Source organism: Moschus berezovskii, chromosome 4, assembly GCF_049115385.1.
Source record: "Moschus berezovskii isolate FMDL1 chromosome 4, NW_MosBer_1.0, whole genome shotgun sequence".
Classification (NCBI taxonomy): Eukaryota; Metazoa; Chordata; class Mammalia; order Artiodactyla; family Moschidae; genus Moschus; species Moschus berezovskii.
Window position 1 is genome coordinate 54,442,198 of NC_142463.1, and position 18,116 is coordinate 54,460,313.

At 37.5% G+C, this 18,116-nt stretch overlaps 1 protein-coding gene across 4 annotated transcripts in view; it reads right to left on the reverse strand.

Moving 5' to 3' along the window:
• Window positions 1–18,116, reverse strand: part of PIGK (phosphatidylinositol glycan anchor biosynthesis class K) — a 142,045-nt gene that overhangs the window by 92,936 nt on the left and 30,993 nt on the right. For all 4 annotated transcript variants that reach the window (XM_055401653.2, XM_088835397.1, XM_088835396.1 and 1 more), the window contains exons 4-8: window positions 16,632–16,767; window positions 14,847–14,958; window positions 12,663–12,759; window positions 7,863–7,980; window positions 7,535–7,645 (exon numbers count right to left, since the gene is read on the reverse strand). In XM_055401653.2, coding sequence (XP_055257628.2) covers window positions 7,535–7,645; window positions 7,863–7,980; window positions 12,663–12,759; window positions 14,847–14,958; window positions 16,632–16,767 — 574 coding nt within the window. The remainder of the gene's footprint in view (window positions 1–7,534; window positions 7,646–7,862; window positions 7,981–12,662; window positions 12,760–14,846; window positions 14,959–16,631; window positions 16,768–18,116) is intronic.

Genomic DNA, 18,116 nt, shown 5'->3' on the forward strand with positions numbered 1-18,116 from the left:
CTACTTCCACTTAGGTGGCACTGTTAATGGATTCACTTGAAAGTTCTGTTGCTTTTGCCCATTCAAGCCAATGGTCAGTTAGATTTTCTCATAATCTGTAGTAAAAAGTTGTTCTAATTACCAGAGGTTATCCCTCTATGCAATGGCTTGGGAGATATGGATGACGGTGTTATCTTTCCAGGTCGATGCCAGACTAAAGAAGGGAAAGCAAAGAAGAGCTTTCAGTTGAAGTATGAAGTATCGATCTGTCATCATGGGCAGAAGCAGTCTACATCAATGTGAGTTATTTCTCTTTTTTGTCAGGTTGATTCGGAGGTCTCCAGCATCTGGACAGGACCAGATGACAGGTAGAATCCTCCTTGGCTGTGAGATGTGTTCAGTTCAGTTTAGTCGCTCAGTCGTGTCCGACTCTTTGCAACCCCACGAATCACAGCACGCCAGGCCTCCCCGTCCATCACCAACTCCCGGAGTTCACTCAAACTCATGTCTATCAAGTCGGTGATGCCATCCAGCCATCTCATTCTCTGTCGTCCCCTCCTCCTCCCGCCCCCAATCCCTCCCAGCATCAGAGTCCTTTGCAGTGAGTCAACTCTTTGCATGAGGTGGCCAAAGTATTGGAGTTTCAGCTTTAGCATCAGTCCTTCCAATGAACACCCAGGATTGATCTCCTTTAGAATGGACTGGTTGGATCTCCTTGCAGTCCAGGGGACTCTCAAGAGTCTTCTCCAACATCACAGTGCAAAAGCATCAATTCTTCAGCGATCAGCTTTCTTCACAGTCCAACTCTCACATCCATACATGACCACAGAAGAACCATAGCCTTGACTAGACGGACCTTGGTTGGCAAAGTAATGTCTCTGCTTTTTAATATGCTATCTAGGTTAGTCATAACTTTCCTTCCAAGGAGTAAGCGTCTTTTAATTTCATGGCTGCAATCAGCATCCGCAGTGATTTCTGGAGCCCAAAAAAATAAAGTCTGACACTGTTTCCACTGTTTTCCCATCTATTTCCCAAGAAGTGATGGGACCAGATGCCATGATCTTAGTTTTCTGTATGTTGAGCTTTAAGCCAACTTTTTCACTCTCCTCTTTCACTTTCATCAAGAGGCTTTTTAGTTCTTCCTCACTTTCTGCCATAAGGGTGGTGTCACTTGCATATCTGAGGTTATTGATATTTCCCCAGCAATCTTGATTTGAGCTGTGATTCTTCCAGCCCAGCGTTCCTCAAGATGTGTACCCAAGGCTAAATACCTCTTAGTTTTGCAGCGGTGTCAGCGGTCAGAAACACTTGGTAAGGTCCCTTCTGATGGGGCTCAAAGGCTGCCTTTGTTCTTGTGCTGTGCTGTGCTGTGCTTAGTCTCTCAGATGTGTCTGGCTCTTTTTGACTCCATGGACTGTAGCCTGCCAGGCTCCTCCGGCCATAGGGATTCTCCAGGCCAGAATACTGGAGTGGGTTGCCATGCCCTCCTCCAGAAGATCTTCCCAACTCAGGGACTGAACCCAGATTGACCACTTTGCAGGCAGATTCTTTATCGACTAAGCCACCAGGGCAGCCCAAGAATACTGGAGTAGGTAGCCTATCCCTTCTCCAGGGGATCTTCCCAATCTAGGAATCGAACCAGGGTCTCCTGCATTGCAGGTAGATTCTTTATCAGCTGAGCTACCAGGGATGCCTGCCTTTGTTCTTAGTGATTTCAAATCAAAACGATGAGAGGAAACTGGAAACGTTAATTTGGTGAGTCATCATCATTGGAGGAAACTAGACGAATCCAGGATCCACTTTCAGAGTACAGGTACATAACAAGACCAGAAAGACAATTAGAGTCCACTATCTATAAAGGTACAAATATAATTTTTCTATCTATAATTACCCCATTTTTTAAACCAAGATAATCACAGTAAAACTAATTTGTCTGTATTAAACTTGGCCTGATTTTTACAGAAGTGCAACAAGAATAATGATTGACCATATAAGTTCTTTTTTAAGATTGCTTCGCTGGAACTTTGTAAGCAAAGTACCAGGTTGATTTTTCCAAGCAGTTTTCTTGAAGTTGTCTGGTCATATCTAAGGTGGTATACACCTCTCTAAAATATAAAACATTCTAGACAAAACAGATTAATACAGTCAATATTTCTAATTGTGTCCTATTACAAAGAGAATGAAAATAAGAATATTCACTAACAGTTTCTGAATTTTGGGGATCAGATAGGAATAAAAAGTAAATGTTTCATCCTTATTCACCACGGTATATCTTACCAAGTTGTTGACAGATTAAGGGAAAAGATTTCTTTAAATCTGGAAAAAAAAATTAAAGAACCCATAATACTTTATAAACACAAAGTCATAAACATTAAAATCATCCTTATCAGTTCATTCAGTCTCATGTTATTAATTCTTGTTCCTCTTGAACCCAGTTTTTTTTCCATTAGTTCTTACAACCTCACCTGAGGATTAAGGGTGATAGGGATAGCGATAATTCCAAGAAATTCCAAGGTTTTCATTAATGTTCCTATGATTTTCCCTAGGAATTGGGTGCCTCCATCACTAGAGATTGTGGAAGGTATAGCCACATGGTACATCCTTACTAATAAACCAAATTTATCTTAATTCTTCTACAATAAGAAACCAAGGGGACTTCCCTGGCCATCCAGTGGTTAAGACTCCATGCTTTCATGGCCAAGGGCCCAGGTTCAATCCCTGGCTGGGGACCTAAGATTCCACATCTTACAAGCTACGCAGTGTAGCCAAAGAAAGAAAGAAAGAGACCCAAACCTATGTTCAATAATTCAATGGTTCAGTATTTTAATTTGGAGAGATCTATACTAGATATTCGGAGAAGGCAATGGCAAGCCACTCCAGTACTATTGCCTAGAAAATCCCATGGATGGAGGAGCCTGGTGGGCTGCAGTCCGTGGGGTCGCTAAGGGTCGGACACGACTGAGCGACTTCACTTTCACTTTTCACTTTCACACATTGGAGAAGGAAATGGCAACCCACTCCAGTGTTCTTGCCTGGAGAATCCCAGGGACAGGGGAGCCTGATGGGCTTCCGTCTATGGGGTCACACAGAGTCGGACACGACTGAAGTGACTTAGCAGCAGCAGCAGCAGCATACTAGATATTCATTATATTTCTAGCATTTAACTTAATTTTGGCAAAACTTTAAGGTTTCAATTTACTGAAAAGATTTGGGAAACTAATTTGAAAAACTCAACTAAAAGCTTTTGTTTACCCTACTTATGTTTATCTATAGGATCCGCCTGTCAATGCAGGACACATGGGTTCAATCCCTGGGTCAGGAAGATCCCCTGGAGAAGGTAATGACAACCCTTTCCAGTATTCTTGCCTGGGAAATCCCATGGACAGAGGAGCCTGGCGGGCTACAGTCCATGGGGTCACAAAAGAGCAATTAAACAACAACGTATTTACTTACTTGCTCTTAACAATTATTTAGATTACTTAGGGATACAACATACCCAGTTACGTTTCTTTCAAGCCTAGTGCTGATAATTCTAAAGAGATGTTTGTTTTAACCAACAACCTTAAATTAGCTTTTCTTTGCTAAAAATATCTCAGATCACATAATTTTGAAAAGTATTTCAGTTAGCTTCTGTTAACATGTCTGAGAATTTCAGAATGCCCAATCTTTATGAGCTTGAGGTCCAACTAACTAAATAAAGCTCTTTTACAAAACAATTTTGCAGTACCATCCAGAGGCTACACATACACATGCATATCTACAACATAAATATGTAGATATACACAGATGCAGAGATCCTATAGTTACCAATATTAGTGAAAAACACACCTAAGATTTTTTTATCTGCCCAATCTCCAAATATTCCCCCCCTCTTTTTTTTTCTGAAGAGAAGCAACTGCATTTCAAAGAACGGATCTTAAGTCTCAAAGAAGATGGGAATAGGAAATCTGTATCACAAAGACACACATTAAGTGCAGAACAATTCTATCTCCAAAGTCCCAATATCTACAAGTACTTTGAGACAAACAGAAGAGGTTCTGGGACTCACAAAAAGGAAAGACATCCAACCACCTGTTGCTGGGATGTTTCTTTACCTCTGGGTGTATCTAGCTTAGGGTGTAAGGCCAAAATAAATTCTTACTAGGCGCTGAATATTTTCAGTTCCTCTAAATGTTTAAGGAAATAATTTAGCACTTTACCCAAAAAATCCCTGTTTCACCAACTGTGCAAGGGGCCCATACGGGGCCATTTTAGTTGATGTTGAAAAACTTGCATAGGCCCTTAAGAAAAATTTCTTTTCCAGTGTCCAGTTGTTCACAACTGAAACAATGATCTCTGGGCCAATGTTTTGATAATGAACCCCCAAGAAGGTGAAATCGCGGAGGCTGAGGCACTGTTTTAAATATCTTTTCTAGGTTTGATTTTTCATTAGACTTCTGCAAAGACTCTTCTAGTGAAGTTATTTTGAAATTTTGAAAGCTTTTGGAGACTTCTGCTTACTAATTAGATCATTTATTCCATTTGGTTTGACTTGGGAACCCTTGTTTTTAAGGGTACTTATTAAGTAACTTTATTGTGTTAGGACATTCTTCCTAACATAATTCTAGGTTGATTTTAGTAAAGCTTTGCCATTTTACTAAATAATTGCAGCTTCCAGGATTCACAACTCTTAAATATAAAATAAGTAGGTGCGCTGGAAGACAATGTGCTCAACTATTTGGACATAAAGGATCACATTTCTTTTAGCCAGAGCTTTGGTTTTCTCGAGCCAAACTAATACCTAAAGGGACTTGTGGTGGGGTTGGGAATGATGGGGTGTTTCACAGTGTACTTGTTGCACAGAAGTTTTCTTGAGGTTGGCAGGTGACCGAGATGTCAGTCTAACCCATTCTATGGCCAACGTATCCTAGCATGGGCGTCCCTGGGTTAAGTGATGACCATTCTATCAACTTTTAAATGTCTGACCTGTGCCCACCAATCTTTACAGCCTTTTGGCTTCCAAGATTGCCATGCACAATGGCCTTTACTTCAGGTGCACATTAATAAAAAGGCACAGTAACTAAAAAAAGAAAATAGAGACTGAGGAAAGGTCTGAATCAGCAGACCTCAAAGAATGGGGACTGCAGACTGATGCCAAGCAAAAGAAAAGCTGCAGCTGTCACTAGTCGTTCTCAGCAGGGAATCTAGAAAGGGATTCCAGATGAGGACATACATATTAAACCAACACAGTTCCCCAAACAGAATCTAGAGACAGAATCAAGAGATTAGTTTTCCACTCAAAATACTGAACTGTGGCAAGCCAATCAGATCATGAGCTCAAACACAAAAAGGACAGAGCTCAACCAAAAGGAACTTGCCAATGGCCCCTGGAAAGAGCAAGAAAGACAACGAACTCAAAAGAGTTCACAGGGTGCCATGCCTGTGTTTCCTGCTGTCCCTGAAAGCCATTAGAAGTTCACCTCAAATCTCATGCTACCACCTGTTAAAATCTAAAATTCAATGAAGTAATTTGAAAATGTATTGGGCTTTATTAGATGATTCATCATGGGCAGACAGAATCCCATCTAGCAACTATAAGAGGTCTCCCAGTACCACACTTGTTTTGACTACTGTAGCTTAGCAGCATAGTTTTTTGAATTCAGGGAGTGTGACATGTCCAAGTTTGCTCTTTTTTCTCAAGGCTACTTGAGCTATTAGGGTGGGGTCTTTTGCAGTTCTATATAAATTTTAGGATTAGTTGTTCTAGTTCTATTTTTTTAAAAAATGCCTTTGGTATTTCGACAGGGACTACATGAAATCTGTAGATTGCTTTGGATTTTTGAACATTTTAACAATATTAATTCTTCCAAATCAGAATCATGGATTTATTCTCCTTAATTGTGTCATCATCAACTTCTTTCATCAGTACTTGAGAGTTTTCAGAATACAAGTCTTTCACTTCCTTGGCTAAATTCGTCTTTAGGTGTTTATTTTTGATGCAGTTGTAAGGGGGACTGCTTTAATTATTTCTCTTTCTGATAGTTCATTAGTGTGTAGAAATTTAATCAATCTTTGTATATTAATCCTACAACTTTACTGAATGGTAACATTTTTGTATTCTACAACTTTAGCTCTAATGGTATTTTGCTGGAGACTCGAGGGATTTCTATAAAACCTCACCTGCAATTAGTGACAATTTTACTTTTTTCCAGTTTGGATGCCTTTTACTTCTTTCCATGTCTAATTTCTGTGGCTAAGACTTCCAATACTTGCCACAAAAGTGGCAAGAGTGGGCATCCTTGTCTTGTTCTTGATCTTAGGGGAAAAAGCTTTCTCTCAGCTTTTCATCGCTGAGTATGTTAACTATGGATCTTTCATATATGGCCTTTATTATACTGAGGGATATTCTCTCTACACCCACTTTGCTTAGAGTTTTTATCATAAATGGATGTTGAATTCTGTAAGATGCTTTTTTCTGCATCTATTGAAATGATCATATGACTTTTATCAGTCATTTTGGTAATGCAGTGCATCACATAATTGATTTATGAATGTTAAAGCATCCTTGCATCCCTGGAATGAATCCCACTTGATCATGCCATATGATCCTTTTAAAAGTATTGTTGGATTAGGTTTACTAGTATTTTGTTGAGGATTTTTGCATCTACAGTCATCAGGGATATTAGGTTGTAATTTTCTTTTTTTGTAGTATCAATTCTTTTGTTTTGGTGTCAGGGTGATGTTAGCCTCATAAAGTGACTTTGGAAGTATTCTTTCTTCTTCAATTTTGTTTTCCTTTTTTTCAATAATTTGAGAAGGATGTATATTAAACTTCTTTAAATGTTTGGCAGAATAACCTGTGAAGCCACCTAGATCTGGACTTTTGTTTGCTGGTATTTGGTGGGGAGAGGGAGGAATACTAATTCAATTTCATTACTAGTAATTGGTCTATTCAGATTTTCTAATTCCTCATGATTTAGTCTTGGAAGACTACATGTTTCTAGGAATTTATACATTTCTTTTAGGCTGTCTAATTTGTTGGCATATAACTGTTCATAATGTTCTCTTATGATCTTCTGTATTTCTGTGATATTGACTGTAATTGCTTTCTTTCTTTTCTGAATTTATTTATTTGGGCTCTTTTTTTCTTAATAAGTCTGTCTGGCTAAAGATTTGCCAATTTGTTTATCTTTTCAAAGAACAAGCTCTTAGTTTCATCAATCTTTTCTATTGCCTTTTTAGCTGTTATTTCACTTATTTCTGTTCTGATCTTTATTATTTAGTTTCATCAATCTTTTCTATTGCCTTTTTAGCTGTTATTTCACTTATTTCTGTTCTGATCTTTATTATTTCTTTCCTTCTACTAACTTTGGGCCTTATTCTTCTTTTTCTAGTTCCTTGAAATGTAAAGTTAGATGGTTAAGAATTTTCTTGTTTCTTGAGGAAGACCAATATTACAAAGAAATTCCCTCTTAGAAACTGTTTTTGCATCATTCAGCATAAGGAAGAGTACCCTAAAAGTACGAGAAAGGTTAGCACAGCTATCGTGCTATGATCAAATCAAGCAAATACTTACAAGGTCATTCATATTAGTTTGGCTAGCTGGATTAATTTCCTCCAAAAATTCTAAGACATAAAATGTGTATCTATCCATAAGATGGACTCCAACTGCAGGATCAGGTTGATGCTATGAAAAAGCAAAAGAAAAGAAGTACACGTCTAATAAGAGAGATGATCATTAAAACAAAATATTTAAAATATAATCAAAATTTCCATCTAAGATATAAAGTCTAAGAATAAGAAATAACATATATTTATAAAGCACATAAGTAATTTCAGAAATAGCTACATATTATAACAACAATGCCATTTACAAACAGGAAAAAAAAGAAAAATGTACCTACCGAAAGTGAATCTTCTCCCACTTGGCTACTAGCTAAAGCCATTATGTTAGGAGAATAAAATCTCTCATACATGGATGCTCCTTGACAAGTATCAATAATAAACAGTAGCTCATTGTAGCTGAAAGAAAAGTGATAGTATCTTTGACATGAATCATGTTGTCAATCATACATTGATTAATATTTTATTATACTTCCATAAGATGTTTAAGTCATATCTTAATCATTTCATCAGCTAAAAATTTGAGATTTTTCAACAGAATTCCCAATACAAATCTATACTAGAAAATTTAATGGTATAATCATATCTGGGGAAACCATTTCAACAGAGTGCAGTAGTTATACCACAAAGTGGCTGCCCAAACTCTTTTCCCTTCCCTTATCCATGACACATAACTCAGAGTCCAAACAAATGTTCAATTCAAAGAGCACTTCTCTGGTACTCAACACAGTCCTAGAAACTGAGCTAGTTTTAGGGGAAAAAAAATACACACATATATATATATGACAGTCATCATACTCAAAAACCTCAAAATCTAACTAGAAGACAGAAACATAAACATGTAACTGAATCAGAATATGATGAGTATTACAAATTTTATTGAGGGCCTACAGCATGCCTGACACTAAGCTGGGGATGCAATATAGTCCTTGCCCTCACGAGCGTAGAGTCTAACAAAGTCAAAAATGTTCCAAGAGCACTGAGAAAGAAACAGAGGGAAAGGCAGGTCATAGAAAGGTGATGTGTCTGGCAAGAGCAGTGAGAGATGAATGTTCTTTAACAAAGAAAGGAACAGCACATTCCAGCAGAGGAAAAAGCCTATGTATTAAGGCACCTAAACGTAAAAACTATCAATGTCTGGGGTAAAGGAATAGTATGGTGCAGTTCAGATCTAGAATTAATTCGGTAAAATGGAGAGAAATTCGTTTCAAAAAGGAAGTGTGTTACTTGCTCAATCATGTCCGACTCTTTGTGACCCAATGGACTGCAGCCTGCCAGGCTCCTCTGTCCATGGAATTCTCAAGACAAGAATACTGGAGTGGGTTGCCATTCCCTTCTCCAGGGGTCTTCCTGGCCCATGGATTGAACCTGGGTCTCCCGCATTGCAGGCAGATTCTTTACCATCTGAGCCACCAAGGTAGGGCCAATCTGTAAGTATCCTGTGTGAAGTTTGGATCTTATCCTATAAATCTGAAGAAGCCATCAAAGGCTTTTTTAAAGTGAAAGAATAACATAATCAGCTCTACATTTTAGAATGAGCTGCCTTGCTGATGAAGGTGAAAACAGGAAGCAGATAATATTTTCTCAGATACTGAACCTAGGTAAACAGCTAACACTACACCCAAAAAGAAAGCACAAAATCTTAATGATATCTAAGCAGATCATAGAAGGTACAATTAATATGACACATTTGTTCTGAGACAAAAATCTGTGGATAGTTCTGGGGATCAGGACCATCTAAGGTTACGAGAGGCAGTACAATAAAACAGCTAAGAGAGTAAGCTTTGGGAGAGGACCACTTAGATGTGAATCCTAGCACTAGCACTTAAAAGCTGTGCAAACTTTGGCAAGTTCTTTAAACTGTGCTCAATTCACACACTTGTAAGAATAAGAATCATAACGTATCTGCCTCATGGAGTTATTAAAATTAAACAAAACAACACATGGCACAGTGCCAGTGCCTAGTACACATTCAATAAACATCGCTGTGAATAAGATAAAACCAGTACCAAGCAAAAGCTGTCTCAATACTTCTACACATTATCCTTATGCTTATAATCCAGTATTTAGAATATTTACTTTGCAGCATAGCTGTGTACATATTTCTCTTTTCTACTAGATTTTAAACACTTTGAAGGCACAGTAAGCATCCTATTCCCTTCTGTGCCATATGTTTAGAAGGAAAACCATAAGCATTTATTGAGCATAACCAAGTCAAAAGCAGTTCAACTGATACTTTATTTTTTTAATTGATTTTTAATTGGAGGACAAGTGCTTTACAATGTTGTATTGGTTTCTGCCTTACATTGACATGAATCAGCCACAGGTATACATATGTCTCCTCCCTTTTTAACCTTTCCCACCTCCCATCCCATCCCACCCATCCAGGTTGTCACAGAGTAACTGGCTGAGCTTTCAGCGTCACAGACCAAATTCCCACTGGCTATCTATTTTACACATGACAGTGTTTATGCTTCAATCTACTCTCTCAATTTGTCCCACCCTCCCCCCGCTGTGTCCACAAATCTGTTCTCTATGTCTGCATTTCTATTGCTGCCCCACAAATACATTCATCGGTACCATTTTTCCAGATTCCATATATATGTATTAATATTGAATATTTGCTTTTTTTCTTTCTGACTTACTTCGTTCTGTATAACAGGCTTTAAGTTCATCCACCTCACTAGAACTTACTCAAATCTGTTCCTTTTTATGACTGCGTAATATTCCATTGTATATATGTATATACATATATATATATATATATATATATGTACCACGGCTTCTTTATCCATTCATTTGTTGATGGATATTTAGGTTGCTACCACGTCCTGGCGGTTGAAAACAGTGCTGCAGTGAATACTGCAAGGAGATCCAACCAGTCCATTCTAAAGGAGATCAATCCTGGGTGTTCATTGGAAGGACTGATGCTAAAGCTGAAACTCCAATACCTTGGCCACCTCATGCGACTAGTTGACTCACTGGAAAAGACTCTGATGCTGGGAGGGTTTGGGGGCGGGAGGAGACGGGGACGACAGAGAATGAGATAGCTGGATGGCATCACCGACTCTGTGGACATGAGTTTGAGTGAACTCCGTGATTTGGTGATGGACAGGGAGGCCTGGCGTGCTGTGATTCACGGGGTCACGGAGAGTCGGACACGACTGAGCAACTGAACTGAACTGAACTGAATGAATACTGGGGTAAGTAAAAGTCGCTCAGTCATATCTGACTCTTTGTGACCCCATGGACTGTATAGTCCATGGAATTCTCCAGGCCAGAATACTGGAGTGGGTAGCCTTTCCCTTCTCCAGGGGATTTCCCAATCCAGGGACTGAACCAGGTCTCTCACATTGCAGGTGGATTTTTTTGCTGAGCCACAAGGGAAGTTCCAGAATACTGGAATAGGTAGCCTATCCCTTCTCCCACAGATCTTCCCAACCCAGGAATCCCGACCCAGGAATTTAGAATTGTAGTTTTCTCAGGGTACAAGCCCAGTAGTGGGATCAGTCAAATGGTAGTTTTGTTCCCAGTTTTTATGAAATCTCCATACTGTTCTCCATAATGACTGTATCCGTTTAGGTTCCCACCAACAGTGCAAGAGGGTTCCCTTTTCTCTCCAGCATTTATGGTTTGTAGATTTTTTTTGATGATGGCCATTCTGACTGGTGTTGAGGTGATATCTCATTGTAGTTTTGATCTGCATTTCTCTAATATTTAGTGATAATGAGGATTTTTTCACGTGCTTATTAGCCATCTGTATGTTCAAGTGCTAATTTAAATTCACTTAAGTCCACATGACAACTTTCAACTAAAAGAGTGCTTACCACAGATTACTAATAATATATCATTGTTAATGTGAGCTACTACAAATTTTATACTAATACTAATTTCAGCATTTTTCCCAAAGAAGAAATAATGTACTGCTATCACACCACCCTTATGGCAGAAAGTGAAGAGGAACTCAAAAGCCTCTTGAGGAAAGTGAAAGAGAAGAGTGAAAAGGTTGGCTTGAAGCTCAACATTCAGAAAACTAAGATCATGGCATCTGGTCCCATCACTTCATGGGAAATAGATGGGGAAACAGTGGAAACAGTGTCAGACTTTATTTTTTGGGCTCCAAAATCACTGCAGATGCTGATTGCAGCCAGGAAATTAAAAGACGCTTACTCCTTGGAAGGAAAGTAATGAACAACCTTGATAGCATATTAAAAAGCAGAGACATTACTTTGCCAACCAAGGTCCGTCTAGTCAAGATTATGGTTTTTCCAGTGGTCATGTATGGATGTGAGAGTTGGACTGTGAAGAAAGCTGAGTGCCGAAGAATTGATGCTTTTGAACTGTGGTGCTGGAGAAGACTCTTGAGAGTCCCTTGGACTGCAAGGAGATCCAACCAGTCCAATCTAAAGGAGATCAATCCTGGGTGTTCATTGGAGGGACTGATGCTAAAGCTGAAACTCCAATACTTTGGCCACCTCATGCGAAGAGTTGACTCACTGGAAAAGACTCTGATGCTGGGAAGGATTGGGGGCGGGAGGAGAAGGGGACGACAGAGAATGAGATGGCTGGATGGCATCACCGACTCGATGGACATGAGTCTGAGTAAACTCTGGGAGTTGGTGATGGACAGGGAGGCCTGGCGTGCTGTGATTCATGGGGTCACAAAGAGTCGGTCACGACTGAGCAACTGAACTGAACTGAAGAAATAAATGTATGTTCACAAGCCTCCTAAATAATGGGGCACTTGGTTATTAGGAATCTTATTTTCTCCAAAAAGGATGAGAAATAACAAGAGATAAGATCTTAAAAGGTGAACTTTTTCCATGCTCTTTAAGAAATCTAAATTTTTCCTTTAAAAAAAATTCAGTTCATACTTCTGTAAAATATAATAAAACTACTGCTATAATGTGTAATTGCTGAAAAAAAGAAAACATAATTCAATTCAATAGAAACAACAAACATAAATCTAAAGTTAGAAGAAGTAACATAAAAATAAATTTAAATCTCACAAGATTTGTAAATCTACTAACCATGGAAAAATTAGGTACTTATTTATCTTATGAAAAGTAGTCATTTATTACCGTCTTTTCTGCCACATTTGTTCAAAAGCATCTGCAAGTTCTATGTTGGTAATTTCTTCAGAATCTTGAAATTTCAAGAAACCATTTCCACCATGTCCTTATAGGAAAGGTCAGAAAGATCAAACAGACACTTTTTTTAAATGCAAACTGCAAACATCTAGATATTAATATTCACTTCATTCATGGCAATATTTTAATATCACTTGTTATTGTATACTCTAGGGTTAAAAGTAATTAATTTTTCTACTATACCAATTAAACAGATAAATGATAGACTGTGTAAAATATAGTAGATATATAGTTAAGAGCTTTCTTATCATTCAGTTTCATAAAAGCACATTTATACTTTTTCACTGGCTCCATTATTATGTCAGAAATGAGTTTCCATAGAAAACATTTCTCAAATACCAGGCAAACACTTTTGCTAAGAAAGGAGTTGAAGACACTAGCTAGTCCCTTAGTAAGCTAGGTGTATACTGGAAATGTTGTAACTCTAGGAAATGCAGTTTTCACCTAAAAAATTACATTTTTATAACCATCAGCCACTGTATGAGAGCTGACCAGAAGATGATGACATTCAAAATGCATGAGAGAGCCATGCTCTCTGTCTGGATACAAACATTAGCTTTACTACTTAACGACTGTATTCAGTTCAATTCAGTTCAGTCGCTCAATTGTGTCCAACTATTTGCGACCTGTATTACCTTAGGCAAATAACCTTTCTATGCCACAGTTTCCTCAGCTGTAAAGCAAAAAACGTATAAGTAAGACCATCATTTGCATGCCAAATAGGCCCTCTGTGCAAATTTTAAAAGGTACTTACTTCCCAATGCCTATCAAAGTAGAAAAATCTATCTATTTCAGGGCCCCCTCAGAATATAAGCAGTCCTATCAGTTTAACAGTGGTTAGTGTATGCCTTTGTGGGATAAAAAAATATTTCCTCCGTCATTAGACACGACGCTATAGCAGGGCACTCACCACTCTAGTCAGACACTTATGTGCAGTGCACAACCCATATATCATATATGATAGCCCTGAAAATCAGCACCTAAATCAGCACCTAAACTTTTTCTGTAAACAGCCAAGTAGTAAATGTTTTAGGCTTGTGAGCCATTTGGTTTCTGCTGCAACTACTGGACTCTGCCATATATTTTGACAATGTTTAAAACAAATTTATATATTTTGAGAATATATAAAACAAATAGACGCAACCGTGTTCTGCTGCTGCTGCTGTTGCTAAGTCACTTCAGTAGTGTCCAACTCTGTGCCACCCCATAGATAGCAGCCCACCAGGCTCCCCCATCCCTGGGATTCTCCGTGTGCTAACAAAACTTTATTTCGTAAACAGGTAGTCCTTCCATGGGCCATGGTTTGCCAGTTCAATCTTTAACACTGGAATTTCTCCCATACCTGGAGTTATTCTGAAAGAGTACCAACAGACTCAGAAAATGTTTGCCAGCTTATGTAATAGGAAGGCTTGTAATTATGATAATATAATGATAAAAACTGGCAATAGGCATTGTTTATTGAGGTTTACTATACACCACACAATATTCTTAATCATTGTGTATATTAATTCATTTCTTTCTCACAACCTAAGGGACTGATTTTCAGGGCTATCATATACGATCTATGGGTTGTGCACTGCACATAAGTGTCTGACTAGAGTGGTGAGTGCCCTGCTATAGAGTTGTGTCTAATGTGGGAGGAAATATAAATAAAACCTTTTGTTTAGAACATCAAATAAAGCCAAGCTACAAGACTATACTTCATCCTATTTTCCACAGAAGAGTGAAAATTTCTTGCACATGTCAGGTAGACGAAAATGAAGTTTCCTGACTTCATTAACTGCTGGGTTAATTTATAAATTTTATAAATTGGCTGAATTTTTAAAGTTATAAATAAATGCACCATGATAAAGAAAAGTAAACCACTAAGTAAAAGTCACTCTCTTGCTGTATGACATCTAAAAATCATTCTACCCCTGTTTTATCATCAGCTGATAAGTAATACACTGTTTTCAAATATCACTTCAAGTTGTTATACATTATGAGAAAAGAGAACTTCATAACAAACTATTTTAGCCAAAAATAATTTAAGGTATTTAAATTTCTTTCCATGCAAATTCCTTTCTGAAAAAGAGTCAGCATATTCTATCATTAAATATCTAAATTGAAAATTACCTGTCATATAAATAAGAATATTGCTCCGATCATCAGAAAGAAGACGTTTTGACCGAGGTGTGCTAGATGGAATCCTCCCAGTTAACACCCGTAAAAAATTCTCCACGGTTACCTGAGGAAAAAAATGAGAAATCAGATGAAATAGAACTTGGGTAAACCTATCAATTGTTTTCCTACTTTTAAAAACATTCCTTCTTTCTCTATGTATTACTCAGCATAAATTAAAAAATAAAACTTAAAAAGAGAAATATAAGTCAATTAAAATAATTTATTTAAATATACACCTCAAAATAACTTTGTTTCCAGTCTTTACAAAATACTAAAAACCAACAAAAAACTAGTTTGGGGAAAACTAAGCTAATTATAAACTTTATAAGTTCAAATGCTATACAAAGTACTGCTAAAAACTGAAAACAGATTATTAATCTGTCTTCACAGGCAATTCTTTGGGAAGATATAAAATATAGAAATATAAACAAATTCAACAATATTATGAGTACTGAAATTAATACATGTAACTACTTAGTCAATTCTAGATCAACAACAAAAGACAGGTCTTTAATAAATCATAAAAATAAAACCATAAGGATAGGTCCATAAATAACCCCAAATTATGCATCTTTAATTCCTTAATGCATTTTGTTACTTAAATTTCATTAGAGGTAACTTTATTATGTAAAAAAAATTCATAACACTGCAAGCCAGATTTTCCAACCAGGAATTTCTGCATCTCCAGGATGCTTTGAAAGATATTTAAGTTCTTGGAAGTATAATGCTAATTTCAAGTTATATTACACAGATCTAAATTTAAAAAGCAGAAAATCAGCCCAGCTTTCTTGTTCAACTCTTCCCTAGTTGAGTATGTAAGTACCTATGTGTGTTTGTCTATGGGTGTATGTGTAAGTTGTTTGGTTTACATTTTCCCAGGAGACACCAAAATGGTGTTTCTTTTAACAGGACTTCTTGTTGGCTAACAGAGAAGGGAAGTACTTGGTCTACATTTTACAATGACAAAAAAAAAAACAAACAAGAAAAAGTCCAACATTCACAAACATCTAAGTGTTGAACAAACATTTCTGAGTGCCTTCAGAGGGCTACAAGAACTCACTAGGTATAAGACACAGAAGATACACGTCCTTAAGGAACTTACAGCCTGGGAAAAGATATTAATTTCTTCAAAACAGGTCTGGGAACATCGGAAACTGTGTCTTACTTTTGGTAGGCTTAGTAAAAGGGGAAGGATTACTGAGGAAGACTTCATCAAGAAAGACTTGAAATGTTAAACATACAATCTATTAAATTTAAAATAAAGTTTCAAAGGCAGAAAATATAGTACAGCACCATTTTTTTAAATTTATTTTTAATCATATGTGCATAAAAACACTAGAGGCATATTAAAAGTGGTTACCTCTAAGTAGTATCTGTCATTTTAATATTTCCATAATTAATATATTTACTGAAAATATAAAAATTGAAATTTTAGATCAAATATGAAAAACAAAGAATACACTTCCTATAAAAGGAAGTTGATACATTAAACCTCAATAAAATAATATAGAAGCCAAGATAAAGTGTTCTATCCTAGATACATATATGAAATTTTCATGCTGTGATACTTTTACTCATATATTGTTTCCTTAAGATGAACTCCAGAAACTGCAGATTGTCAAGGCTACAGTGACAATCGTACAAATTTAAAGAAAAAGAATATTTTATTCTACCACTGTGTTACAGCTTAAAAGTGAAAGCTACATTTCAAAAATGTCGCCACATTAAACATCTTACCTCATAACTTCTATAATCCACTTCCACATCATCTCCATACACATTCAGTTCCATATTCTTGTGACTATACACTGTAGCTGGTTTAGGATTTCTAGGGTTGCATGCCATATCATCTGCAAGCATCAGAACAATGTGGCTAGGAAAAGAAAATTTTAGTAATAATACTAGTTCAATAAAACCAAAAAGTTAAAAAGATATTCTTTCTTTATGTGCTAAGTCACTTCAGTAGTATCCAACTCTTCGTGACCCTATGGACTGTAGCCCACCAGGTCCCTCTGTCCATGGGATTCTGCAGGCAGGAATACTGGAGTGGGTTGCCATGCCCTCCCCTCCAGGGGATCTTTCTGACCCAGGGATGGAACCCATGTCTCTTATGTCTCCTGTATCGGCAGGAGGGTTCTTTATCACTAGCACCACCTGGAAAGTCCATATTTTATTTATATCATGTGGCAATTATTTTCATTCTTTATTAAAAATAACCCAAAACAATTATTGAGCACATATTTAAAAGTGCTTGTATTTTTTAAAAAAATTTAATGTGCCCCTATGTAGTGTAAGTTTTAAAGAAAAGAAATCAGAACAATCTGGCATGAACTTATCCACAGAACTGGTAGTTACTAACTTAATTTTTTTTTTTCAACACAGTATACTTTATGCCACATAGCAAAAGGAAGCTAAGATGAAAGAGCTACACTGTCCTCCCCAAACATTGCTTTTAATTTTAGTAATAGCTGACACTCTCAAGACTTACAGAGTTAAACTGTGATAGCCCAAAAATTTTACTTTTCAGAATCTCAAATGCTTGAGTATAAAAACATACAATCCATCAGCAAGTGCAATCTCTGTACCACAGGAACACATCTCCAGTGCGATCATTCTTCACTGGCTCCACACCATCCCCCTGACATCAGCCACCATCATCTCTAGATGATGCTGGACTAGATGCTGGAATAGCTCCCATCTGGCTTCCTGCTTCCACTCCCATCCTCCTATGGTTTGTTCTCCTTAGAGCCACCAGAGAGACCTTCCTTAAACAAGTCAAATAGTTAAACTTTCTCACTTAAAATCATTCAAAGACTCCCCATTATAATCAGAGGAAAACAGAAACTCCTTACATGGTCTGCAAGGCTTAATGTGGTCTCTGTCTCTCTCTGTCTCTGACTTCACCCCTAACACCCACGTTCACTATGCTCTTTCCACACTGCTCAGGAATATGCCAAGCCTTTTCCAATTCAGGGGCACCTGACCAAATTTAGACTTCTTTCCTCCCAAATCCCCTATCATTCCAATCTCAGTTAAAGTATTCTGTTCTCACTACATGTTTTCTTTTATACAGGTCATTTACAAATCTGAAATCATTTCCCATCACCACCCCTATTAGAATATGAGCACTTCTCTGAGGGCAGGGGCTTTTTCTTTCCTTCCCTGCTGTATCACTCAGGTTTAGGAATAGAGCCTGGCATATAGTAGACATTCAAGAAACAC